The 26,161-nt window shown below is 45.1% G+C and overlaps 1 protein-coding gene across 2 annotated transcripts; it reads left to right on the forward strand.

Annotated features, from left to right (window-relative positions):
- The first annotated feature begins 5,180 nt into the window (after positions 1-5,180).
- On the forward strand, positions 5,181-23,590 carry smap2 (small ArfGAP2). Of its 2 annotated transcripts, XM_035431289.1 has the most exons (10): positions 5,181-5,846; positions 17,311-17,444; positions 18,628-18,713; positions 18,920-18,998; positions 20,360-20,422; positions 20,852-20,927; positions 21,334-21,449; positions 21,606-21,777; positions 22,522-22,787; positions 23,412-23,590. In XM_035431289.1, exons 1-10 carry the CDS (start codon positions 5,744-5,746, stop codon positions 23,535-23,537), a joined length of 1,221 nt encoding a protein of 406 aa, XP_035287180.1. In that variant the 5' UTR covers positions 5,181-5,743; the 3' UTR covers positions 23,538-23,590. The 2 variants fall into 2 exon arrangements, with proteins under 2 accessions (XP_035287180.1, XP_035287181.1); XM_035431290.1 differs by lacking the exon at positions 20,360-20,422.
- Positions 23,591-26,161: the final 2,571 nt, after the last annotated feature.

Here is a 26,161-nt window from a genome sequence, read left to right on the forward strand (position 1 = left end):
CCAGCCGCCCGTCTGCTCGGTGCAAATATTCAGTGCGGACATACAAAATGTCACAGCATTGTCACCGCGTCACGCAAAAAACTAACAATCAGGTCACCGTGGTTGTTCAGCACAGACCGTGCCAATCATGTATCGTCTTTCTGCAGTAATAAAGAAAACAGTTTGCAACTGACTCTTTTGTATTTCCTCTGCCGGACTTGTGCCTGGGTGCATTCCTGTTTCACGAACAATAGAGTTGTCGTGAAAAACTGGCCAAACCCTGCGCATTTTCAAACAAGAATCATTAGTTCATCGGTTTGATTTTAAAGATTATATTTGACAAAAAATTAATTAGCCAACAGTCAAAATCCTCATTGAACATGCAATGTAGATTTCTGATATGACTAGTATACTGTAATGAATAGCTCACCCAAAACCTTTAGCACCCAAAACCTCTCATACTTCTTCTGTTGCTGTGTCTATTGCAGGCCTAATGATAGATCGATCTCATATTCAAGAATTCGACCAACATCGGACAATCCCGTCAGTACAGTAGCCATCAGTTGTCAGAGCAAATATCTCTCAGATGCAACCTTAAATGCAGTTTGCAAAATATATTGACAGATTATGATTTAAAATGTGTTTAAATGACAAGCGCTGACCAGAAACATTTGTGAACAAAATCTGCGAAGAGGAACAGAATTGCCCCCATTACTCGGGGACACTGCATACAGTACAGGCTAGCCTATATGTAATCAATGACAAAACGACAAAACGAACGAAACAGAAGATACTACACAACTCAAAAATATTGTATTGGAGATCTGAATAGCAACTTAAAATATTCGAATTGGGATGGCAGGTATGCCATCAAGCCAAGGTACATCTTGGCGGGGCAGCATTCCCCATACCCTACAGAAATTACCACAGACTCTCAGCACTTAAAACATTCATTTCTCAACATTTTGAGCTCATTTCAACAAATAGAATTCACAAACAACATCACATGTCCACACAATAAAGCCCCAAACTTTGGGGATGGATTTTGTTGTTGTTGTTGTTCTTCTTCTTCTTCTTCTTTTTCCCCCTGCGGATTACATCATCACGAATGATCCAGGCCCACAAAGAATACGTCTCCCGATTGGACACTTAGGTACATCAGCTAATAAAAACATCGGATACACACACATAATGTACATATATGGAAGTGCACTTTTTCCAAAAAAAAACAAAAACTTTGTGGCCCTGGCCTCTAAATACTGGGTGCTGGCGTTACCCAGAGCAGGAGAGTCTAGCTCCCGAAAATCCCATTTCTTTCCAATCAAGTACTCTGGTCTCTGCTGTCCATTTTTTACGAATCAAGTCTCCTTCAGCTGGTCCATGTCTTACTTCTTCTGTTGTCTCTGATAATAATTTAGCTGGACTAGGAAGTTAACATTATATTAACCTCTAGGTAGCTAACGAAAATATACCTGAAAGATCAGGTCATTTAACCCCATGATGTAATTATGTTATTAACTATTAATGTGTTAGCTATTATTATGATGTTTTGTGAAGCAATGTCTTGTTCTAGAAACAGTAGTTGCATAGTACAGTAAACACAGACTGATAAAAATTAAGTTCCTTGGACTGACAGTGATTCCCTGTTAAACTGACATAAGTTGAATACAAATCAAGTCAGATTACCTGCTGCAGCTCCTGCTCTTTCTGTCTCCACTGTAGTTGCCTCACACACATCCTCCTCACAGCCAACACTGAATTAAGGAATGGTAAATTACATTACATTACATTACATTATAGGCATTTAGCAGACGCTCTTATCCAGAGCGACGTACAACAAGTGCAAATATATTGGCCTACCATTTTCCTACTTCTGATCACTTTACTTTTTTCTTTTTTTAACATGACACTAAACTGAACTACAATTTTTTATTTTTTATTTGGAATGGTGCTTTTCAGTTTTTTCCCCTTATACTGACAGGTCATTCTCTCCCAGTTTGTGAAACCTTGATTTGGAGGGACATATACTGTAGTGCTGTTGCAAATCCAAACTTTAATTTGGCCAAGAAGTCTGCTCAGGTTTGTTTTAGTACACATGATTCAATTTAATGGTGTTGTATTAAATGTTACTTATTTTTGGATCATATATTGATTCATTTATATAGTATAATTGAAACCACCATAACAAGACAAGTTAATCACATTAACTTGTCTTCAGTGTGATTGCATTTGTATAACTTTTCACTTATAGCATTTTCCATAGCACTGCCACTACCGCACCTGGTTCAACCACTCCTGCACACAAGCTCTGGTCTAGTCCTGCTAAATTCATCCAGACCATTTCCCATTTCTTCGTCTCCCCCTCCTCTACGGCCTCCGTGAGGACCAAAAGATTGACCTCTGCCACTTCCAGTTCTCTAAGTTTATCTTTAGTCTCCTTTCAAGCAGCTGTAAAATGGAAGACCTGGATTATTTTTCAACTGACAGTGCTTGTGTGTGCATGCATGCATGCATATGTGTGTGTTTGTCCCACACTGTATGCCCTATACTATCAGAGTGGATCTGCTGCTGCTGGTCCTGCACCTGCTCTCCCCAGCACTGTAGTCACACCCTGTGCCATCCTGCCTGTGATCACTCCCTGTACTATCCTGCTTGTGATCAGTCTCTGTGCCGTTTCGTGTGTCGTCACTCCCTGTACCGTCCTGCCTGTGATCATTCTCTGTGCTGTCTTGCCTGTGATCACTCCCTGTGTTGCCCTGCCTGTGATCACTCCCTGTGCCATCCTGCCTGTGATCACTCCCTGTGCTGCCCTGCCTGTGATCACTCCCTGTGTTGCCCTGACTGTGATCACTCCCTGTACTGTCCTGCCTATGATCATTCTCTGTGCCGTTCTGCATGTCGTCACTCCCTGTACCGTCCTGCCTGTGATCGTTCTCTGTGCCTTTATGCATGTCGTCACTCCCTGTGTTGCCCTGCCTGTGATCACTCCCTGTACTGTCCTGCCTGTGATCACTCCCTGTGTTGTCCTAACTGTGATCACTCCCTGTGCTGTCCTGCCTGTGATCACTCCCTGTGTTGCCCTGACTGTGATCACTCCCTGTGTTGCCCTGCCTGTGATCACTCCCTGTGCTGTCCTACCTGTGATCACTCCCTGTACTGTCCTGCCTGTGATCATTCTCTGTGCCATTCTGTGTGTCGTTACTCCCTGTACTGTCCTGCCTGTGATCATTCTCTGTGCCATTCTGCGTGTCGTCACTCCCTGTGCTGTCCTGCATGTGATCACTCCCTGTGCCACCCTGCCTGTGATCACTCCCTGTGCCATCCTGCATGTGATCATTCTCTGTGCTGTCCTGCTGGCTTCAGCTGATCCTCTGGCTCAGTCCCCTCTCCAGGCTTCTGGAAGCAATTCATTTTGATTGCCCGCAGAGACAAGGCGAGGCATCCTGCTGGCAGACCAGAAGACGATTGCATATACACTGTGGGAATAGCAGGGCTGCAAAGTGACCTGAAGCTGTGGTATGAACCACCTGATCCACAATCAGTGTCCCACACCAGAGCACAGAGGACATCGGCCGGTACTAGCTTGTGCTTACCCTAAAGTGCATTTGCTGCAGAGTAATCCTCCTGTCATCCAGAAAGACTTCCTGAAATTTCCTGGAGAAAATGTGAGCAATTCAGAACTGGGGCAACAGGGCACAGCCAGTACAAAGGCACGATATACTGCCCAAACACAGAGACTGTGTTTAAAAAAGAGTGAATGGACATTAAAAAGAAACTTAAAAAATTGAACTTGTTTGTACCATTTTGTAAATAATATTGGTACATTGTTACTTTATATTATTTAGTATGAAATCTTTGTATATAGCATTTTTTTAAGTCAAACTTGTGAATAGATTGAAATGAATCCTGTTATGAAAACTTTGTGTAATTTAATAAGATCTGTCCATGCTATATTGTTGTCTATAGTTATATATTTGTGGTTATAATTTGTTTAATAGATATAGCCTACTGTGTTTTCGAATTTAACTTCGTTAACTTGTTTAGCTTCTCACATAGTTGATAGATATTAATTGTTTATTAAAATAACCTTTACTTTTAATCAAAGGGAACACATTAGGGCTACTTTATTATACAATACACATTAAACATTTCTTATTTTTAGTCAGTTTTCAATAAATTACAAAATAAAGTATAAAATAACAAAGGAGAAAGAGTTTGTATGATCCATCTAATCAGATTTCTGTAAGTCTCAGGTGGGGATCAAATTCACAACCTTTGCATCCCCACCAATGTTCCCCTAAAATGAAAAAATGTAGAGATTTTCAATAATTCACCATATCTATTTTTTTTTTAAATTTGTGTGAGCTAAAATAACCAATACTGTTTCTAGTAAATTGGCGTAATTTTGATTTCAATACTTGAAATTTCAGGCCTAGATTTTGGGAAGTTTGAAATAATGACTTGTAGACAGTACTTTGTATGTGTGAGTAACTTGGCATTTCTGTATGTTGAAAAAGCGTTTTTCTTCAGATTATGTATAGGCTATGTCTATTACCCTATGCATGCACCACGACTCCTCAGCAAAATACACAGCTCGCTATACTTTAAGAAAACAGTTTGAACTGTATATACTTCCACCAATTGTTTTAGGCCTACATTGCACACATTTGTAGCTTATAAGTAGAGGTGGACATTCCAGGGGTCAGAAGGTAAAAGTCCTGCCATGTATTTCATCCACCCCTGAACTCAGCCAGCTGATTTAACTCTACCTCCTGGCTGAAGAATGGTGCTCATTAGCAAATCCAGGTGACTGGAACAAAATCCTGGGATGAACTTTTACTTTCTGAACCTGGATTGTACACCTCTACTTATAAGGAACCTGTTATGTGAAGAGGAAGTTGAAGGCTCAAACAGGTGCCTTGGTCTACTTTTGTCAGGCTGAGCAAATAAGTAATTAAGACTTTGTTGAGGCTACCTGCTTGATTTGTAATAATTATGCAACAAAATAGTTTTAATTAATTGTCGCAACTGAATTTGACCGGTAGATGGCACATTTTCACAAAACAATCTTGTTCAGGTTATTCTCGGTGTGCGCATTTATTTGAAATTATACGGTGAAACCTTTATTGCAGTGTTTTAAGAAGAGCTATTCTCGGCTTAAATTTGTGCTTGAATGTTACACACCAAGAAAACTAGGGAAAGCTTTCAGTGATAAAAGAAGGAGGCTGGGAGGGATCTTAAATCCAACGTAGGGAAGATTGACAGGGACCAAACCTACCAAATAATTATGATGAATTTAAAGGGTGGTGGGGCGCCGGAAACAGGAAATCCACTTGAGATGTGCGGCAGTTTAACCAGAGTCAGGTTTGTCATGAGAACGGCCAGACGGGAACTACGATCGGATGCTGTTTAAAATTAATGCATCGTTTCTATTAATTCCGAGGAAAAACGACACGTGCGCTTGTGACCAGAATATTTTAGTCTTTGTGGCTTGTTGCGCGAATCAGTCACTTTTATTTATACAACAAGGGACAGGGTACTAAATAACCAAAAACAGCGGTTCACACGCTCGTGTGTTTCGTCCTTTTTCATTGGTTCAAAACACTTCCCTCTAGTTTAAGAGGAAGTAAGGTAGCTACATTAGCTATATATTTTTTTTTGTTTGCCTGTTTCCATTTTATCATTTGCGGAAACGAAGTTTGCTAAAAAAAAAAAAAAAAAAAGGACCATTGGAGGGAAAGTGGTAAACGTATAATAACCGAAAATGACGGGGAAATCAGTGAAAGACATCGACAGATACCAGACTGTGCTCACCTCTCTCCTTTCGCAGGAGGAAAATAAATTCTGCGCTGATTGTCAAGCCAAAGGTAAGCGTTTAAGGCATCGTGATGTTTCACCGAACTGTGCAAGCCAGATACAAATTCGTGTTTGTGGATTCTTCGGTGACTCACAACCACCCCTTTCCTCCAGCGCGTTCCACTCGACATGATGTTATACCGTCAACTCTATCGCCCCTGCATGGATCATTATGCTTATGACGAGTAGCCTATTCTTGCCAAATGTCGATAAAAGTTACTTTTTCTGGTACCAGAAATGTTACATTGTCTGCACACCAATTAATTGCATGAGATGCTTTCTAGCTGCATTAACTAAACAAGTCTGTCTACTAGAAATGCAAAATTTTACATTTAGAGCGGGATGTATGGAGATCATGCGTAAGGTATCTTGCTGAATTGCTTGATTACATTGAAGTATTTGGATGATGTGATGGATTCGGAGGCGATGAGACGGAGCTTTCTGTGAAGTATGGAAACCTAATTCGGTTATAACTACTTGCGTATGAATTATACGGGCAACATTATAAGTTAAAAGCAACGTTACCGGCCAGCGATATTATATTTGACGTGCAACGTTTTAAAGCAAAATCCATCATCAAAGACGCCATAGCCTGGTGTGTGAATCGTGGATAAGCCCGTTTCCATAAACCAACAGGACGTTTCAATCACATTTGCGAATGTATTGAAGTTATGTTGATAATTATAAAACAGAGGTAGGCAAATAAATAATATTAGCTTCCAGGTTCGATAGAAACACCACTGATACACTTAATAATAAGGTGTCGAAACTGTCGCTGATTCTGTAGCGCGTCTTCCTTTCGGCAATGCTGCTGCCGCCGGCCTATGTTACCAGTCTGACGGGGCTGTAGCAAATGCAGTACATAACCAAAGGGTTATCACATTGCCTTTGTGTATGCAATGGAAAATAAACTTTTTATTTGTAGTACGGTTTTATCAATGACTGGAATGTTTATTCCCATTTGTGTGTGTATTTGTGTTTGATGATACACTTTGACTCCAGGTCAGATTTGCTCACCGCACATAAAAGCGCTTGGAACTCCTGGTTCCCTAATGGTCTCTTGACCCTGTGCTTGCAAGATTGCTTTATATGACCTTCACCCTCTGGCGGACTTGGCCAAGCCTGTTTTCTGCAACAACAAAAAAAAGCACTGCCACCCCATTGGCTGGATGCAGACTTTCCCTACCCCTCCCTCCTTGTCTGGCAGGCAGCTGGAATAGGCGCTGTCCCCTAAGGAGGCCTAGCCAGGCGCTACGTTAAGCGGGAAGCGTTCACCTGAGCCCGTTCAGAGGCTCGGTTGCGCGGCTCTGGGTTGTGCGGTGGGCTCCTCCATGTGTCCCGGCTCTCCGCGTTTCCTGGGTGCTTTAGAGATACCCCAGGTCGTGCTTAGCAACGAGCGCTGCTCTCACTGTGCCAGCCTGTCCCACAGATACTCATCTCCTTTTGCCCGCGGTACATGCCCTCTGTCCATTTGCTGTGGAACAGATGGTTTCCTGTGCCCGGCTCTGAAACGGGAACAGACCCTGAGGTGGTGAAGATGCGGGCCTTGAAAGAGGTCCAGGCTTGTTTTCCACCATGCAGGGCTGTGTGGGGTCTGTGCGCTAGGCTATGTGCTGACCTGATGTGTGTGTGTTCATAGCATGGCTATACCATGGTGTGCAGTTGTCAAAGGTTCTATCAGAACCCAATTTTACAATGCATGGTGTGATTATGTAGTGGATTCCCTACCCAGCTGACACAAAATGTTCTCACAATGTTAGTGGAATGTTTTGTCAGTGTTATAATATTGCCAGTATGTGGCAGCAACATTGTGAGAACGTTTCGTGTTAGCTGGGTTGCACCAAGGTCTTGCTTATATGATTTTAAAGGCTATCCATTTTATTAGCTTCATGTTTACTGAAGAGAGAAAATATCATCTTAGCACCTTATTCCCTTAGTAAAAGCAGAATCTATGCTTGCAGTAGTTTGTAAGGATGTAGGATAGCCTTTTCCAAACCTGAGGCCTCTTGATTCACACTCAAATGTTGCGGTACGTAGCAGCTTGACATACAAGCACACCTCCCTCCCCAAATCCCTGCCCTCTGCTGGGACCGTATGCAACCCCAAGGCAGTTGTCTCTGTAACACCGAGTGTCAAGCAGGGAGCCAGTGGGTACCATTCTCAAAGCCTTTGGTGCTGCTCGGAACCAGTCAGAACCCCAGTCTTTCTTTTAGTCAGGTCTGGGACTAACAACAGGACCATTGAATTTCACGTAAAAGTTGCTTGTTGCTTAAACTAGATCATTACATGCTACTAAGCCTGAAAATGTTGATGTTTTTAGACAGCCAAAATGTGGTTCTTGGAGGGAAAATAAGTAAACTTTTCTCTTGTTTTTACTTTCTCACTCTCTCAAATAACAACTTTCCTGAGCTTTTACTACTGAGTGTTTTTGCACCTTCGCCCTAAAGTGGCAGAGTGTTAAAAAGATGGAAGCTCCCTGTGCTGTCAGCAGGTCCTGTGTTGTCAGCAGGTCCTGTGCTGCATCCATTAAACATGAACTGAGTAAACACAGGGATGTTTTCCCTCCGTTTGAGCTGCAGTGCCCTCACTGGTCTGTGGGCCGAGCCCCCGGTTCTGCCGCAGCCCTTACAGGTTCTGTTCCTTACCTCACCTTGGACGGTGACTCACGCTGAGTAGTGTACTTGCTTCTGCGTAGGCGTTCCCGCTGGCTAACTCCAGCCTTTTTTTGTGCTAACGTATCAGGATGCTTTCCTGGTTTCCGAGTGTGCTGTAGCACTCAGTCTCACCGCTGTTGGACTTGCGTAACGAGCCTACAGGAAGACTGAGGGAGGGATGTGGAACTAGAGGCTGGCAGCCGCAGTCACATCGCTGTTCCTGAAACAAGTGAGCAGGAAAGGGGGGGGCGGGGGTGGTAATACCGGACTGCGGCCTGTTGGGAGGGCTTGACACAAGGCGTCCGAGATGGACTGTCGGCTATCTCACCGCTGACATTTAATTAGTGAGCTTATTCTTTCTCGTTTTCAGCACAGAGCTCTGTTGAATCACTACAAAAAAAAGCTTCTCGCCTATTCACACAAATGGAGGTGGGAACTACTATGGGAATGCTGAGTGACTGAGCTGTGGTCACACGCACTAATGCAGTACTTGGATGAGTTCAAACAAGGACTGGTGGCTGACTGATGCATTCATATTATCTTTTAGTAACTCATAACTGGATAGATGACAAATAAAACTATCAATGCTACTTATGTACCAGACAAGGCGTCAGATGCTTTCAAAGTTATATAAGGGAATAAAATGATGCGAGAGCCTGTTCTGCATGCTGGAAGGCTTGTTCTGCTCATGTTTACATGAACAGGCTGATGACTTTTGGTTTGTGGTGTATTTAAAAATGCAGAACAAGCTCCTCTGTGTGCTGTCTTACATCAATTGATTCACAGATAATACTGCAGTTCCTTGTATTATTAATACAGATTTATTATTGCCGTACTTACAAGTGAGCATTCAAAACAATCCATAACCTGTCGCCATTAAACTAACCTTATTTAAGGGTGCATCTGCTGTGTGCTAACTGGGGTTCCAGCCTATGACCCTTAAGTGTCAGGTCCTCTCTCCACCAAGTGAAATGTGTGAGCAGGGGTCAGAGGAGTTGAAAAGAAAAGCTATAATGAAGCTGTTGGCACCACGACCTCTTCGGTTCAGTGACTGGTTTCTGCGGTTGCTATGGAGACAGCACCTGGACGGTAAGGCGGGCCGTGGGCCAGGGGGACAGCGATGGTCGCTGGTGTGTCACGTGGTGCCTCTTGAAGGCAGCTCGCTCTCCGAATCTCTGCTTTGACTGATGAGGGGGTTATGCTAAGCAGAAGAGGTTAGCTGCAACGGAGAGTTATGTAAAACACTCAATCTGTGGACTGATTTTTCACCACATTTATCAGCTGAGACGATAAACCAAGGTTCCAGCTTCCCTTGGTTTTTGAAGATCCCAAGAGAACATTGGTTGTCTTCTCAAAGCCAATCAGCAAATCCATGTCTGGGCGCTGGACATTTGCACCACTCAATCGATTTGTGATAGGCGTCCTGGGACCCATTGGCTGTTTTTTTTATCACCCAGACAGGTGCTTTGTGTCAGTAGTTGAGGTGGGGGTTCTGTTTCTGCACAGGACTCTGAGAAGCGATCACAGTGTCTGTAGTTAGTGTGATTATTTAGTGGCGCGGATGGTGCCGGAATGTCTGCTTGCGTGGGATGGGCGGCACCTGTTAGGCGCTTCGCTCAGCCGTGTTTCGGTGCAGGCGGTCTCACCATGTCCCTGTTAAGAGGAGTCATGAGTGTGTATGTCCTCACAAGCTGGAGCTGATGGCTGGCTTTCCTCACTCGGGCCTGATGCTCTGAAGGGGTATGCCAGCACCCATATGATTATTAAGTATTGTTGTTAGTTTTATGGTTGTCATTATTGCTGAAAAACATTTCTATGAGCTTGACAAAAGAACCAGCTAAATGCCGGCTTTTGCTCTGATAAATGTGTGAAGTAAAGCCCTTGTCAAAGGGATGGGAATGGTGAGGAATTGTGATTGTATCCAATAAATCAATCATGCACCATCTGTTCGGCTGAGAGGGTTTACTGCTTTCAGAGTCTGTTTTTCCAACAGTAAACCAAGAAGGTGACAGAGACTGCCAGGCATGGCCCTGGCCCAATCACAGTGCAGCGGTACAGGTCCTGAGAGTGCTCACTGGCTCAGCTCAGTGAGCGATGACACCACGGGCTCCTAGGGAAGTGGATGGCCGGCCCACTCTTAATCTCCATCGCTGGTGAAGAATTGTCAATAACCGCTCAGAGATGATGAGGGATGGTGATTGTTTTACGTGGCTGGTATCGAGCGCTTTGGTCTGGTGAGATGATTCATGGCTTCAGGGGCAGGGCGCAGTGTCTGGAGGTAGTCTTTATTGAGCGGTGAGCTGTGCAGTAAGAGAGGCTGAGCTGTGTGTGTGTGTGTGTGTGTGTGTGTGTGTGTACGTGGGCGTGTGTGTGCGCGTGATAGGTGTATGTGTTTGTGTGTGTGTGTGCATGCGTGTGTCCGTATTCAATGTGTATGCAGGTGTGTGTATGTTTGTGTGCACAAAATTTGTGTGTGTGCATGTAGTGTGTGTGTGTGTGTGTGAAATGTGTGAGTGAGTGACTGAAGGTCTGCTTGTAGCAAATAAATGTACTTTGGCGAGGTATTTCCATTACCGCAGATTGGGTAATTTATTTAGCCGTTGTTTGAATGTAAATGAGGAGCCAAAGCTGAAAACACTGCTTTCCACTGAGTCTTATGTTCCCTATCTGAGTAACACCCAACAGGTGATGAGAGCATTATGTCATCATGTGCCTGTTCTGCTGGTCTGGTCCCTGGGCGCTCCCTTCCCCTCAGCGTAACATCAGCTGGGAGAGCTGCGCAGACCGCAGCCAGTTGCAAGGGAGGAGTCTCGCTTGTTGCCCAGCTGTTCTGTATTTTTAACCGAGCGGGATTCAATTGGACACGCGTTGAATTTCAATGAGGGGCACCTACTGTGCTCTGATTGAGTGAGTGTTATCAGCCACTTGTTTTGATTGCCTGCCCATTGTGAATACATTATCTCAGTTTAGAGAACAGCTGTCCCCAGACGTGTTGGGCTTGTAAACCAGGCTCCAGAGTGAATAGGTTTATGGGCCTCTTTCTGTCCTGCGTGTTGGGTTCTTTCTCTGTGCCTGACACAGCTCTACCATCAGACCGGCGAGGCTGTTGCTCTCCACCTTCAAACGAACATTTGCTTTCAAATGCAAATGTACTTTATTGGCATGACCACAGAATTGCATGATTGCCGAAACAATGGCATTATAATGAGTAAAAACAACAGGACTGCTGTTAGTTATCACAAAGAACATTTTCTTTTCCTGTTTTTAGCCAGGAAGTCAGAATTTACTCTTCATTTTTCGGTATTCTACAGTAGGTATACTGATGTCCCTGAATTGGCGTTGCAGTCACAATTATTTTGAGTTTGAAGATAGAGGAAGAAGAAGATATATTTTATTGAACCCCGTGGGGTAATTTTTCCTCTGCGTTTGACCCATCCTTAGTTACCTGGGAGCAGTGGGCAGCTGCCTCTCTGTGCTGCGCCTGGGGACCAACTCCAGTTCTGAGGCCAGTGCCTTAGTCAAGGGCAACTGCAGGAGCACACCTAACATGCATGCCTTTGAGTGTGGGAGGAAAGCGGAGTACCCAGAGTAAACCCACACAGACACGGGGAGAACATGCAAACTCCGCACAGAAAGGCCCCACGCCGAGATTCAAACCCACGACCTTCCTGCTGTGAAGCGACAGTGCTAACCACTATGCCACCTTGCCCGCCCAACAAGTCATATCTTAGTCACAGTGTTTGGATACATTGATTATATCATTTTTTTTTTACCTCCAGGGTGACACACTTTTGGCTTCACTTGCCCAAATCACAGATGTTCTAGGAGGTGCCACCAATTTAATGCACTTTTATAGCAGTCAGTTGGCATTGTGAATCAGCCATTTAATTTCTTTTGTCTTATTTTGCTTTGGGCACATTGGTAAAAGTCCAGGTAAATTTAAAATGGTGCAGTGTCACCATTAAAGATAATGGGCCTTCCCCTTTCTTTGCAATCTTGTAAATTTCCTTTGTGAGGAAATACACAATGATTATTTCAAAAAAACAGGAAGTTAATTGCGACATCACCCAAATTTACAGCAATGCGCAGAACTTGCGAAAGGTCTTTCTCTCTCTCTCTCTCTCTCTCTCTCTCTGTCAACACTCAACACAGTGTACAATAAGCATTGATTTAGTGTCAGGAAGGATGGACATCTGTACTTCACTTCCTGACTGAAATGTGTTTGGCCCATCCAATATTTCCTCACACGTTATTATAGGCCTAAATCTTTTATGGTCAGTTAGTTTTTGGTCCATCCAGTTTTCCTCTCATACATTTAATACTTGTAGGAGGTGAAGAGAGAGAAACAGCCCTGGGATTTGTAGTTTGGATAGTGGTTCGGCATAAATGAGGAAATCATGAGACGGTGCCAAATTACAGCTGAGCTTTGCAGTTCAGGAGACACATTGGTTTCTTAATAGCAAATATTGCCCAGGCTTAGCGTCTAAATGGAGGCGTAGGCTGATAATGAAGATGAGCATTATGATGTGATTTTCAGTTAATATCGCAGTAAAGGGGTATGTACTGCATTTAAAAAATAATCCAGTCTATGAGGTGGAAAGTGTGAATGTGAGAATGGCAGGGGATTCAGTTGCTGCAGCAAGTGAAGTGAAGTGTTGCTTATAATGAATGGCCAGGGGAGGGGCTTGTCATAGACTAAGTGTCAGGCTGGGAAATGGCCTGTCAGTGGTGCCCTGATCTGTACTCCTGACGCATCGCAGATGCTTTGCTGGGGGCGAGGATCACAGTGGGCCATGTACCTGTTCAGCAGATGCCGCCAGGTCGACACGCAGGGTCTTCATTTCATCCGTTTATACAACTGGATTTGCAGAAGCGGTTCAGGTTAAGCACCACGCGCAGCATCCCAAACAGGATTTAAACCCGCAACATTCAGGTTACAAACCCTACTCTCTGCCGTGTTCCACAGTGCTGAGCAACCACATCGTTCAATAAAACAAGCCCCCTTCGCCCTCCCCCGCGACAGGCTGTTCGCTGCCCGAGGCGGGTAGGGGCGGGGCGGGCAGGTGTGCACACGCTCGGGGGGTGGCCCTGGGGGGGGGGGGTGTTTTGCTGAAAACGGCGGCAGGCGCTCGGCGCGTCCCCCAGGGGTCCATCATGGCGGAACAGGCTGTGCGGTGGAAGGCCCCGCAGCGCTCGTGTAAAACAGTCGGCGCGGTGCAGTAAACGCAGAGGGGCGGGGCCAGCGCTGGGCCCGCCCACCCGCGCGCGCCTGGCGGCCGCTGTCCTGCAGCGCTGACGGGGCGGTGACCGGGTAGCTGGGTAACGCACGGTCACACGGGGGAAGCCCATGCTGGGTGTGGGTGACTTCTCCCTTGATTCTGCTGTGGTCACAGTTGCCTTGCCTGGCTCTGATAAGGCACTGAGGCCTCACTCTGCAGAGAATGGGGAGGGACAGAGAGAGATGCACAGCTGCAGTCGCCTGATTTGACTGACTCATGTTGTCTTTCCCAATTATTTTCTTTTTTTCATTATTGTTACAGTTCTCCTTAAGCGAACGTGAAATGCCAATGGTGAACATAGCCAAAGCAGAACCTACAGCTAATAGTGCAGAAAAGCAAATAAACAATGGGCTATGTTTAACTTATCAATCAAGTATAACGTTAACATTTAAAAATGAAAAAAGGATTTACTAAAATGAATGAATCGGATATTTATGACACAATGTCATATTTAATATATTTGCTGTTGGTTACTCACTGTCCCTCAGGTTGTGACCAGCTGTGCTGTAAGACGATGCTCAGCAAATATAGCCTACTGAAGTAATCTTTTCATATTTGTGATTGTGAGCATGTTCACAGTGATAGAGTAAGGCGCATGCCTCTCTCTCCTCTCTTACTGTGAGGAACCATGACATTTAGCACTTATTATTTTCAGTCGCCACAGTGTGGTCACTGAGCCTGTACCCTGTTAGTATAGTCTCAGCTTTGTGCTTCTGCTTTGATACTCTGCCATCATGTAGGCTAGTCACTGTTTAGGGATGTAATTCAGTTCATTTCGACAGTTTTTGGTTTGTTTCATAACCGTAAAAATTGCATCTGTATTCTGGAATTGTGTTGTGGTTTATTTGCAGTAGTGTTTCAGCTGTGACACTCGCTTGTTTGGGAATGTTGTTAGCCAGGTCTGGCGTGATTGCTCGTATAAATCAAGTGAGTGCGCTTATGGTCTCAGTATAAAAGCATCTGCTAAATTAAAAAAGAAATGTAATGGTATTATCTCCGTGTTTGCGTGCCGGCACCCCCGCGTGCATTGACCTGTTTTCTGCGTGCTTTGCTGTGTTCTTGTACTCGTCTGACCCTGACTATCTGCCCCCCCCTCTGTTTACTGTTTATCCCTTCCTCATAAGGGAAGTGTCAAACACACATGTGCCCTGTCCCTCCAGCACTAAGACCCAGCAAGCTGATTATAGAGAGAGAGAGAGAGAGAGAGAAAGATGGGGGAACAGAAGGCAGAAGTGCAGAGGAAGTGAAGGAGGTGTGTAACTGGGATGGAAATGTGTAGCTCACTAATTGGACCTCGAAAGCACAAAAACTCCACCTACAGGGACAAAAAAATGAGATGAGTAAATGTGTGTCTAAAAACTGTGATTGCGATGGATACTTTTTATAACTACGATCCCACTGTGGTCGTGTCACAGAGGCGGGGTCGTAGGGATGAGGATAGCGGGGGTGCCTGCGGCGTTTATGAGGAAATAGGCTTTGCCGCGTTACGCTGCTATACTTAGCGCACGTGCTGGCCAGTGTCACATGCAGGGCAGGCAGGTGGGATGTCATAGATCAGTCTCTAGCTTGGGCGCATGTGCTTTAGGGCCTAAAGTGTGTCATCATTAATCAGAGCTAGCATAGGCCTATATGGTCCGGACTGCACTGACCGGTGGTGCTCATCTCACACCGTGTCAATTCTTTTAGCCATTCGTTGTTGTCGTGTCCAGCAAATCACCACAGTATATGCACGTAGCTAACATGGTCATTTACATATTACAAAAAAGACTTCATGCAGCTGGTACTCCAAAAATACACACACCTGTTTAAAGCATATCATAAACCAACATCACAGTCATCTCTTCTTCTCGGTTCCCGCAGAAGTACTGAAATAACTTTAACTATAACGATTTGTGATTTTTTTTTTCTTCCCTCCCCCCATTTATACGTATTGAAAACGACTGTCCTGAGTGGTTGAATCTGCAGGGAATAGCTGTAAGCCGAGTAGAGGGCTGGAGATGGAGTCCCCGTAAACATTGCTTCCCTCATACTGCTGCCACCCAGTGGTTGCTGTTTTGCATTGCGAGACGCAGAGCGAGCTCACAGTCGCTTTAAATTCAGGCAGTCCTGCAAGGTCACAGAAGGTTATGCAGAAATGAGAAAAATTGAAGGAATTTCATGTTTGTTTCCCAGGGAGGTCTCTCGTTCAGAGCAGGGATCCATGCAAAGCAGACCAGCTTTCTGACAAGGACAAATGTTTTAACTTTGTTAAACCCACACCTTATCCCCCCCCCCCCAGAATATGTTAGATGGTGAAACCCAAATAAACTATGCAGAGAATGTATTTATCCCTGGTTAATGCTGCTGCTTACTTAGGCCTGTGTCATGCACTGTTGTAGCAGTGATCACACAGCCTGTTTTAATTGCAGCTGCACTGATTGCACCACCTGTGTCAATGGCAAGGCCGCAGTTACCAAGTCAACATTGTTTGAAATGTGTGTGTTTGTTTTAGACTTTTCAACACAGCAGCTGTTCTGCCAGGGACTATAGCCTATTCAGAGATAAGGCCATTTCTGATTTGTGTCATTTTAATTTTCTGTTAAAAGTCTGTTCGCAGTGCTCATTTTTGTTAACAAAAGATTAATATCATTACCCCGCAGAACGAACAAATGTTTTAAACAGAAAAGTTGGATTTACTAAACCTCTAGCCAAGTTATTCGATTTAGTTTCACTAGATTGTGTAAATATTTACTCACCAGAAGAACAGACTCACTGCATTGTGTGGCAGATCTAACCAAACCACTTTGCAGCCTGCATATTTCTGAGGTGAATTAGCTGCATGTTTTTTGCCCTTTTCAGTGTTTGCCAGTATCTGTGTCTACCATCCATGCCTAACATAGCTCAACTTCTTATCACCTGACAAACATGGTGACTGCACTGTGTTCTGTTCAGAAACAGTGTATTGCATTGTCCAGTAGCTCTGCCCTGGGCTGCGTTGCTCAGGAGCAAGACTTGAAGCTGTGTGGTTTGGCCTCATTGTCGCTGGGCTGAACAGGGCAGTGGGTATTCTATGGCCGGTAGTTCTGGGAAGTCTTTCTGTAGAGGGAGTTTGGCGGTTTCAGTGCCCCCTGCGGTTAGGGCACGTGGCTGATCCCGCTTTAGATTAACCCAGAATTTGATTGCTCTTTTATCTGTTGGGAGCAGGAAGGAGAAGCAACCTAATTATCTTTCTCTAATTGCGTGTCTCCCTGTGCGTCTCGTGCATGTGTGTGCATGTCTGTGTGTGCACGTGTTTGTGTGTTCTGCTATCCTATTTGGGATTGAAGATCTCTCTGGAATTGCAGATTCTTCCGGATGCAACCCTCATCAAACAGTGAATTTAAACTCTCAAATTGCTATAAAAAGCAGCTACACTTAATCATTCTGTGCCCTTCTCTCCGTCTCGGTTTCTTGCACTCTCTTGTTGGCCATTCTCTTTGTCCTGTCCCGTTCCCTCTATCATTTTCCCTCTCTGTCTGTCTCTTTTCCTCACCCGCCTTTCTCTCTCTCTCCCTTCTGCTCAGGTCCTCGATGGGCTTCCTGGAATCTGGGAATATTCATCTGCATCCGCTGTGCTGGAATCCACCGCAACCTGGGCGTGCACATCTCCCGGGTCAAGTCCGTCAACCTGGACCAGTGGACCCATGAGCAGATCCAGGTCAGAGGTCAATCTGCACCGTCAGTCAGAGGTCAATTAGTGGTCCCTGTATAAATAATTTCTTTGCCACCTGTCCACCCATAGGATTGCGACTCCCTTGCCACTCGGCCTATCAGAGGGTCTATGCAGTACCCTGTGGATGGTATGGAGAAGACAGTGTCCTGGTTTAATCAATACTTGTCCTTGACTTCAGCCAACACTGAAATAAACAACCTTTGCTTTTATTTATACATCAGTATTATGTAAAAAATAAAAAATAGAAAGGTAATTGAGTTCAGGTCAGTGTTGTTTTCCTCAGTAAGAGGACTTGCGTACATGCAGTGTGTACATGAGACGGGAGACAGGAGGTGAATCTGAGGAGCACAGCTGCAGCTCTTCAGCAGGCATCGCTCGGCTGATCAGCAAATGCTTACATGACAACTCTCCTACCTGCACTGCAGAGGGGCTCTCACTGTGATGCGAATGTTAAAGAGACACAGCATGTGACCTTAGATGCTGAGGGCATTTGCGCCTCTAGTTGGTTTGACTGTTTGATTTGAGCGGACGTCTGCTTCGGCTTGTCTATGAAACACAATGGCACCAAGTTGCAAATTAGACCTGCTGACTGCCGGCGGGTTGCAAATTGGGTTGTTGCAGTTTGAAAGGAAGCAAGTGACCTCTAGTTGAATTGTAAACGAACCATTCGAAAATGTTTCGGCTAGCTTGTGCTCTGCACATGTTTCCAGATGACCGGTCTCTAAAAAGTCTTTTAGGGCTTTTCTAATCCAGAGACCCCCCCCCCCCCCCCCCCCGACTCTCTAAGGCGTCCTTGGAACCCCAATCATAAATTACAAAGGGTAATATTTTTTTTAAATGAATTTTATATTTTTTGAAATATTTTCAAAACTCTATATATAGACGTTGTATATTATGTCTGGCCTGGGACCCCCTACAGTATTTTCAAGGACCCCCTGTTGAAAATCCGGGTTTTAGGGCGTTCACTTTTTAATGAAACTAGCTGAGGAAAGCCCCAAATGACACAAGCTGGGAAAGACCAACACTTTAAATTTATGAGTGTTCCAACTCTAAAATAGGTGTTTTGGGGAGACTAAATGTGAATTAGTGGTGAGTGTGTGGATGTGTGTGGTGTCTCTGCGCTCATTGGCTGGTTTCTCTGTAATGGTGCTGGCTGTGTGCCCCGCAGTGTGTCCAGGAGATGGGGAATGCCAAGGCCCGCCGTCTGTATGAAGCCTTCCTCCCAGAGTGCTTCCAGCGTCCGGAAACTGACCAGTATCCTCCTCTTACTGGCGTGCGCATGTGCGTGGTGTGTGTGTGTGTGTGTGTGTGTGTGTGGTGTGTGTGTTCCATTGTTGTAATCGTTGTAGTCATGTTTTGATTCTGATGGTTAGTCTATTGATCACTGTTTGGATGTTATTTTTCCACCTGGCTGCATTGCAGCTATGCTTAGTTTGCCTTTAACACACCCACCTGCGCAGAGCTGCAGAGGCCTTTATCAGGGACAAGTACGAGAAGAAGAAGTACATGGACAAGTGCATCAACATCCAGACCTTCAGGGTGAGTCTAACGGGCTCAGGACTGTGTAGTGGGCGAAGACGGTGTGCATGATTTATTCTTAAGGCCACAATGGACAGGTAATTCTGTCTGCCAATGACAGTTGGTCCTGAACTGATGTCCTTCAGTTCGCAGTCTTTTTCCCTGAGTCTGCATGTGGATGTGTGGAATCCGCTGTCAGCAAAGTCTCTTTACCCGCTGAATCGCACAGAGAGCAGAAAGGTGGATTTGGAAGATCATTTACTGGTGCTCTCACATTCACTATCCCAAACAGGACGGAAGCAAAAAAAGCCAGCTCCTCTGAAACTCAAGGCATGGCGGGTCTGTTGGGCCCCACCCTAGACAATTAAATAAAATATAAGCTCATTTTAACTGTGGGGAAGATAAACTGCCTGACCACCTAGTCTTGCGTAGTCAATCGTCAGGTTTCACAAGCATATTGGCAAGGCTAGCAATTAATTCATATGAAAATATTGCAGGTGATGTGTCTCCCAGTCTCCTCCTAAAATTATGCGTATGGATTGACCCGTGTTATAAATTATGCTCTTGAATCAACCTTTGTTCCTGCTAAAATGCAATAAAGTCCTCCAGCTCTGCAGTGCCTGCTTCAATATCACTTTATGATCGATCTGGTTAGTTTGTGTCAGGTGGTGGCCATTGTATTCAAAGTGTTTTGTAAGTGGATAGAGATTGTTGTCGTGGAGTTCTTGTCATTTGGCTTGATGAATGGTAACTGGGATCTAATGTCAGTATATTAGCATGTTTAGCTTAATGTAGTAATTATACTATATAATATACAGTACAACTCATTTAATAAATTTGTTTTCTGCCGAATATCTTAACATTTTATTTATTTTCTGTGCTTCTGCTGGTGAGTGGTTTATTTTACATAGAATAAGTGATATAATAATATAGTAAATCCTTGTATAGCCATGGTAAAGTAGTATTTAAAGCTGCAGCAACTGTGTATACACTTGCAGGCTTTGTAAAGTGAGTGTTAAATAGTACCACTGAAGATTGAAATCCACAATATAGAAAACATTGGATATTAGTTCAGTACGTATAAAAAAATCTGGACGCTTAATCTGACATTTAACAATTTCTGTTTTCTGATTTTTGTTCATTGTGTATAATTAAGTATTTTGTTGTGAGTGTGCGGGTGTGTGCGTGTGCGTATTGATAAACCATTTTGTGAATGAAAGCATTTGTAGAGAAGTTATGTCAGTCTGGGAGTTGTTTACATTTTCCAGTCTTTGGGGGAAGTCTCTTTTTCCTCACACGCTGGCTAGATTGACAGAGTGTGTCTTCACTTGTTTCTTTTGTTATGAGATGTGTCAAAATAAAGCAACTCTCCCTCCTTTCAGAAAGAGAAGAGCAGTGATTCTATAGCCAAGGAGACACCGGTTGTATTTGAGAAAATGAAACCGGTGAGTCCTTGTGAAAGATGTCAGCAGTTTAGCCTTAAAGTTATCATTTGTGCAGTCAGTTGCTGTCATTACATTACATTACAGGCATTTAGCAGACGCTCTTATCCAGAGCGACTTACACAACTTTTACATAGCATTTTACATTGTATCCATTTATACAGCTGGATATATACTGAAGCAATTCCGGTTAAGTACCTTGCTCAAGGGTACAACGGCAGTGTCCTACCCGGGAATCGAACCTGCGACCTTTCGGTTACAAGTCCAGTTCCTTACCCACTGTGCTACACTCCGTCCTGTCAGTATTGACCAATGTCTCTCAGTCCAGCTGTTGAAACACTGAATGAGACGCATGAGCTATTCCGTCTCTGTTTTAACTCTAGAACTTGTGTGTCATTCTGTTTCTCGGTTGTGATTGGTGTATTTCTGCAGAAGAGGGATGAGTCGCAGCAGATCAAGATCAGCCCAAAGAAACCAAGTCAGCCGGTTACTGACCTGCTAGGGCTAGGTAATGCTTTAAACACTGTCCATTGCGTATTATACTCTGCTCACTATATCCTATGCACTTCGCATTGCAGAGCACTTCATGCATGCTAAACTGTACACACTATTGTACATTACAGAAAACTCCCTTTCCTGCTGCTCCCATGTACCAAATTAATGTGTCTCCCCTCTATGCACTACACACTATGTGCACTATGTAATATAGACCATATAACGCTGTTTCATGCTCATCCACTACTGCCCTACTTCTCTGTACTGTTCCAGCCTTACGAGCCATTGTCCCCACTTTGTACAGCACTCTAACTAATGCACCATGTGCACCACACACTGTGCACTACACAGTACATAATTCAGTTGTACTCACTACACTACAGTGCTCCAGCCCTAAGCCCCATGCTGATCTCTCCCAGATACCCCTGCTCCAGCTGCCGCTGTTCCCAACGGGCGACCCAGCCCAGCGACGTCCCACTCAATGGACCTGTTCGGCTCCATGGCCACGCCCTCGCCCGACTCCGCCAAGAGCACGGTGAGCCTTTTACGGCCTTAATAGGTCAGCGCTCTGCAGTCCGAATCAGAGGGTCATGGGTTCAGCTCCTCCACTGAGAGTTGTGGACCACAGAGCAGCGACATAACAAATGCTCTTGCTTGGTCGCCCCCCCCCCCCCCCCTTGACCCCATCCAGCCTGCTTCGGGGTCCATGCCCACGGGCCGGACGGCCGCCTCGGTGCCGGAGAACCTCAGCCTGTTCCTGGACCCGGCGCCCAAGACGGAGGAGAGCGGGAAGCTGTCGAAGGACTCCATCCTGTCGCTGTACAGCACGGTCACGCCACACACCCACAACATGGCAGCGCATGGTGAGACCTCTCGGCCCTGTTGTGAACCCGCTGTACCCTGGCAGTTAACTGCACTATGTTTTGCATATGGGATGTGTAGGAAAATCCTGTCTCTGTACAAAAGAAGTGTCTGAGAGTAGTCCAGTCCTGGTGTCAATCAAGGCAGTGTGGAAAGTAGGAGTACCGTTAGAGATGTGAGCTCTCCAGGACCAAGGTTAAGTTATGAAGAAATTGGTCTAACGTGTTTAAGACACAAGACTTACTGACGAAAATAACAGAAAGCCCAGAACACCTCTGCATGGTCTGATGCAGCATGGTAAACAAGCAGGAGAAAAAAAAGATTTGTGAAAGAATGTATTTATTTGGTGAGTGAGTTTCCAGCTAACTTTGTTCTCCGTACGTGTGCTTTTATCTTTGTCTTTGTGTGCATGCATGTGTGTGTGTTTGTGTGTGTGTGTCTGTGCGTGCGTGCGTGTGTCTGTGTGTGTGTGTGTGTGTGTGCGTGCGTGTCTGTGTGTGCGTTTGTGTTTGTGTGTGCATTTGTGTCTGGTTGCTTGTGTCTGTGTGTCTATGTGTGTGTGTTTGTGTGCGTGCGTGTGTGTGTTTGTGTGTGTGTGTGTGTGTGTTTGTATGTGCGTGCGTGCGGGCGTGCGTGCGTGCGTGCGGGCGTGCGTGCGTGTCTGCGTGTGCGTGCGCGCGTGTGTGTGTGTGTGTGTGTGTGTGCGTGTGTGTGTTTGTGTGTGTGTGCGTGCGTGTGCTCCCCAGGTGGTATGTACATGACCCCGGCTCAGATGGGCTACACCGCGCCAGGCTATGGCAGTTACCCGGCACAGGGGGGCATGATGGGAGCCGTGCTGGGACACCAGGGCATGGCGCCACAGCCGGGCGTGCCCGCCGCCTCGCCCTACATGGCTGCAGCACAGGGGGGCATGATGGGAGTGCAGAACGGCATGATGGGAGGGATGGCAGCCGTGCCCCAGCAAATGTACGGAGTGCAGCAGGCCCAGCAGCTGCAGTGGAACATTGCCCAGGTGAGACTGATCAGATGAGATAAGTAAGATAAGATAAGATACTTTACACAGGGAGATTTGCTTTGCACTTGTATATAAAACAGCTTTTTACAATAACAACAAGTAGCTTAGGCTACAGAACAATACAATACACCACATGACAAACAACAATGAATGGTAATAAGATGGTGTCCAGTATAATAGTGTCCTTTAGTGTCCGGTCCAACACAGTTTACTGTATTCAGCAATGGGCCATTAAAAATGACTCTTCAGTTACTGTGTGGTACAGTACTGCTTATGACAGCAGTGAAACTGACAGCAGTGACTCAACTGACAGCAGTGAAAGATCCTCACAAATGACCCTAGTCCACAGTGCTTCTGTGAAATTTAAGTTCAACCCCCGAGTGTTCTAAATGTGTGAAGGCTTTCAGTCTGTGAAGTTTTGCCAGAGTGTAAAGGCTTTAGCGTGTGAAGATTTTCAGTGTGTGACAGCCTTTGTGTGTGAACTTTTGTTTAGAGGGATTTTGTTTAGAATGCACTGAAGGAAAAAGAGGCAGCAGTCAAAACAGTCAGCCTTTGTCTGCATGCAAGACATAAACACAGCCTGTTTGCTACAATAGAGTGGTTTTTGTGTGTCTCTTTTAGATGACCCAGCACATGGCAGGCATGAACTTCTATGGTACAAACAGCATTGTGGGATACAGTCAGCCCATGGGCGGAGCTGCAGCGCCAGGCTCCAGTCACATGCTGGGATCACATGTGTGGAAATGATCCTGTACCTGTGGATTTGGGGGGAGGATAGAGGGGCAGGGGCAAGGTATGGGGGGGGGGGAGGGGGGCAACTGCCATTGAAAACATCAGCCATTGTAAAGACTGGAGGGAGGAGGTGAAAGGTTTAGCTTCCCCCCCTTTTTCTCCTCTCCCTCCCTCCCTCCATGTCTTCTTCACAGCCATTTTCCAGATCTCCATGCTTGCCTTCAGACATTGTGTGACCTCACAGGAGTCAGAGGTCACGGAAGAGGTCTGCAGTGCTTGGGACCTGTTCCCGGCCGCACCACAGCGAGGACACACTCCCAGCATCCCACACTTCTCTTTAGAAAAAGAAAAAACACAGCAAAAAGTATCTGTTTCACAGCAGCTCGCTGCTATTCAAATAGTTGATTTTCATGATTATCATTCTGTCTTCGAAAGGTTTCTAGCTCAAAGTAGTTCCAAAGCAAAAGGCAGGGTTACAGCGATGACATAAATAGTGTACTCCTTGCGTGGGAAAGGACTTAGTACAGTAAGACCTCTGATGTAAAGGCATAGAGTAGCGACAGGCTCGATTTGCACTGTTCCTGCGTTGGGCCTCGTCCTCTCTCTGTCACACGTGATTCCATGTGAAATATCGCTTGCGTGTGAGTCAGACCGGAAACGTTAGTCAGTCTGTTATGTTGAAAAATTAGAATTTTTGGTTCTCTCTTTCGGCTCAAGAGAGAAATCCCCCAGAGTTGCAGAGCCTCTTCTCTGTCACTATATCATAGTTCCTGCGTGGCTACAGTTTGTTTGGCCTCATCTTCTGTTAGAAAAGTGAGGCTGTTGGAGACTGTGAACTGCAGGACAGGTCACTTCCCTGTCAAAAGGTGCAGACAGTTTACTTCCGTTCATAAGCCTTTGTTGTTGTTCAGCATCAGGAATAGGTTGAACTCTTTCATTTCAAATGCATTTCTAGAACGCTTGTTTTAGCAAAGAAGCCATTTTGGTCAACATTATTTAAAACAGTTGGTGATTGGAAGCCAAAGATGTGCAATAGCTTTACAGCAGCCTTAAATCTCACTGTTTCTGTAATCAAAGGACTGCTCTCTTAATTCAGAGGCCCCCTCTCATAAATCAAAGGACTGCTCTCTTAAAGTGTAGGACTGCTCTCTTAAATCGCTGCTTGAGCCGTTCTTGTGCTACCGAGGAGCCACTGCATGCCGAAGGCCACTAGTACCAGGGTACTCGGACAGCGTAGGAAACTAGTGCACCAGGACACCTGTTCGCAGTTTAGAGTTGTGAATCGAGTCCTTTCCTCTTAGGAATCGGAGGCCATCCAGAAATGTTTTGCATTGCTGGTTTACATGTAGCTTTGTAGTCAGCGCAGCCACAATGGCCAAGTCTCACAGCCAATATCTCAGCCCGTCCCTGTGGCAGGCATGCGTACATAAGCGTACGATCAGGTCTGATATTAAAGCAAATAAATCCCAGTCAACTGGTGATTGGTCCAACTTTTGCTAGTAGGGGGATGAATGGATTACTTTGCTTCATTACAACAATTCCTCGAGAGACCAAGCTTCACTGATGGGATGGCCACGGTTCCTCCTCCTCTTCTCTGTTGATGAAGAGATTAAGTGGGCAGAGGGAGTGAAGTAGAGGCTTGTCAGCTTGAAATGGTGACAGTTTAACAATTAGCATTTTACATACTTATCAAGTGTGTAAGTTTGCTTCTGATTCACAAACTATTCAACTGCATTTAAAGTGATAACATTTAATTGTTTTATCAATTGCAACAAATTGGAAATTGGATTAAGATAAATCTTTTTTAATAAGAAAAATCAGGATATCTGTATTGGTTTTACACCACATAATTACACCAGAAAAATTAAACAGGCTGTTGATAATTAAGTAATTATACAAATTATAGGAGTAATTAAAGGATAGCCTTTTATCTAGCCTCCAAGATGTTAAGCTCTCAAGTCTCTACTGGGATGCTGGGAGAAACCAGGGGAGGAGAACTTTACTTTGGACCTTCCTGTCTGACTGTATCGGTTGTGATTGTCTTTGTGTTGTATTTGTGGATGTAGTTACAGGTAAAGGGGCCAGTGCACTTTACACTATGAATGTCCACTTCTGCATATATCTGCTGCCTCTTTTGGCTTGTTTGCACTGAAGGACCTAACACTCGACTTACTACCCTCTTAATGAGCCTATCACCAATGTACTAATCGACACCTGAATGCTGTCTGTCTGTCTGTGTCTCTGTCTGCATGTCTGTCTCTGTCTGTGTTTGTGTGTGTGTGTGTGTGGGTGAGATGTGTGTTAAGACTGCATACATTTCTCCTGCTCTTCCTGCACTGTGGTCACACTGTTGTCAGGGGAGACCATGGGGTTAAGAGTTTCCCTGAAGAAACAGGAGTTGACGCTTAGCTACTCCCCGATGCAGAACTTTGCCCTGGTTTTTGGTTTCTGTGCGCATGCGCAGGTCCTGAATCCGCTGCACATTTACTGTGGAAAAACTCTGGACGCCATCTTTGTCAGAGATGAACCTCCCCAGGGCCCCCACTGCGCAGATACTGACAGAGGAAGTGCTCTTGGGCGAGAAGGGGAAGGAGTGCAGCACACACAAGCATGCTTCCATACACATGCAAGCCATGAAT

Source organism: Anguilla anguilla, chromosome 8, assembly GCF_013347855.1.
Source record: "Anguilla anguilla isolate fAngAng1 chromosome 8, fAngAng1.pri, whole genome shotgun sequence".
Taxonomy (NCBI): Eukaryota; Metazoa; Chordata; class Actinopteri; order Anguilliformes; family Anguillidae; genus Anguilla; species Anguilla anguilla.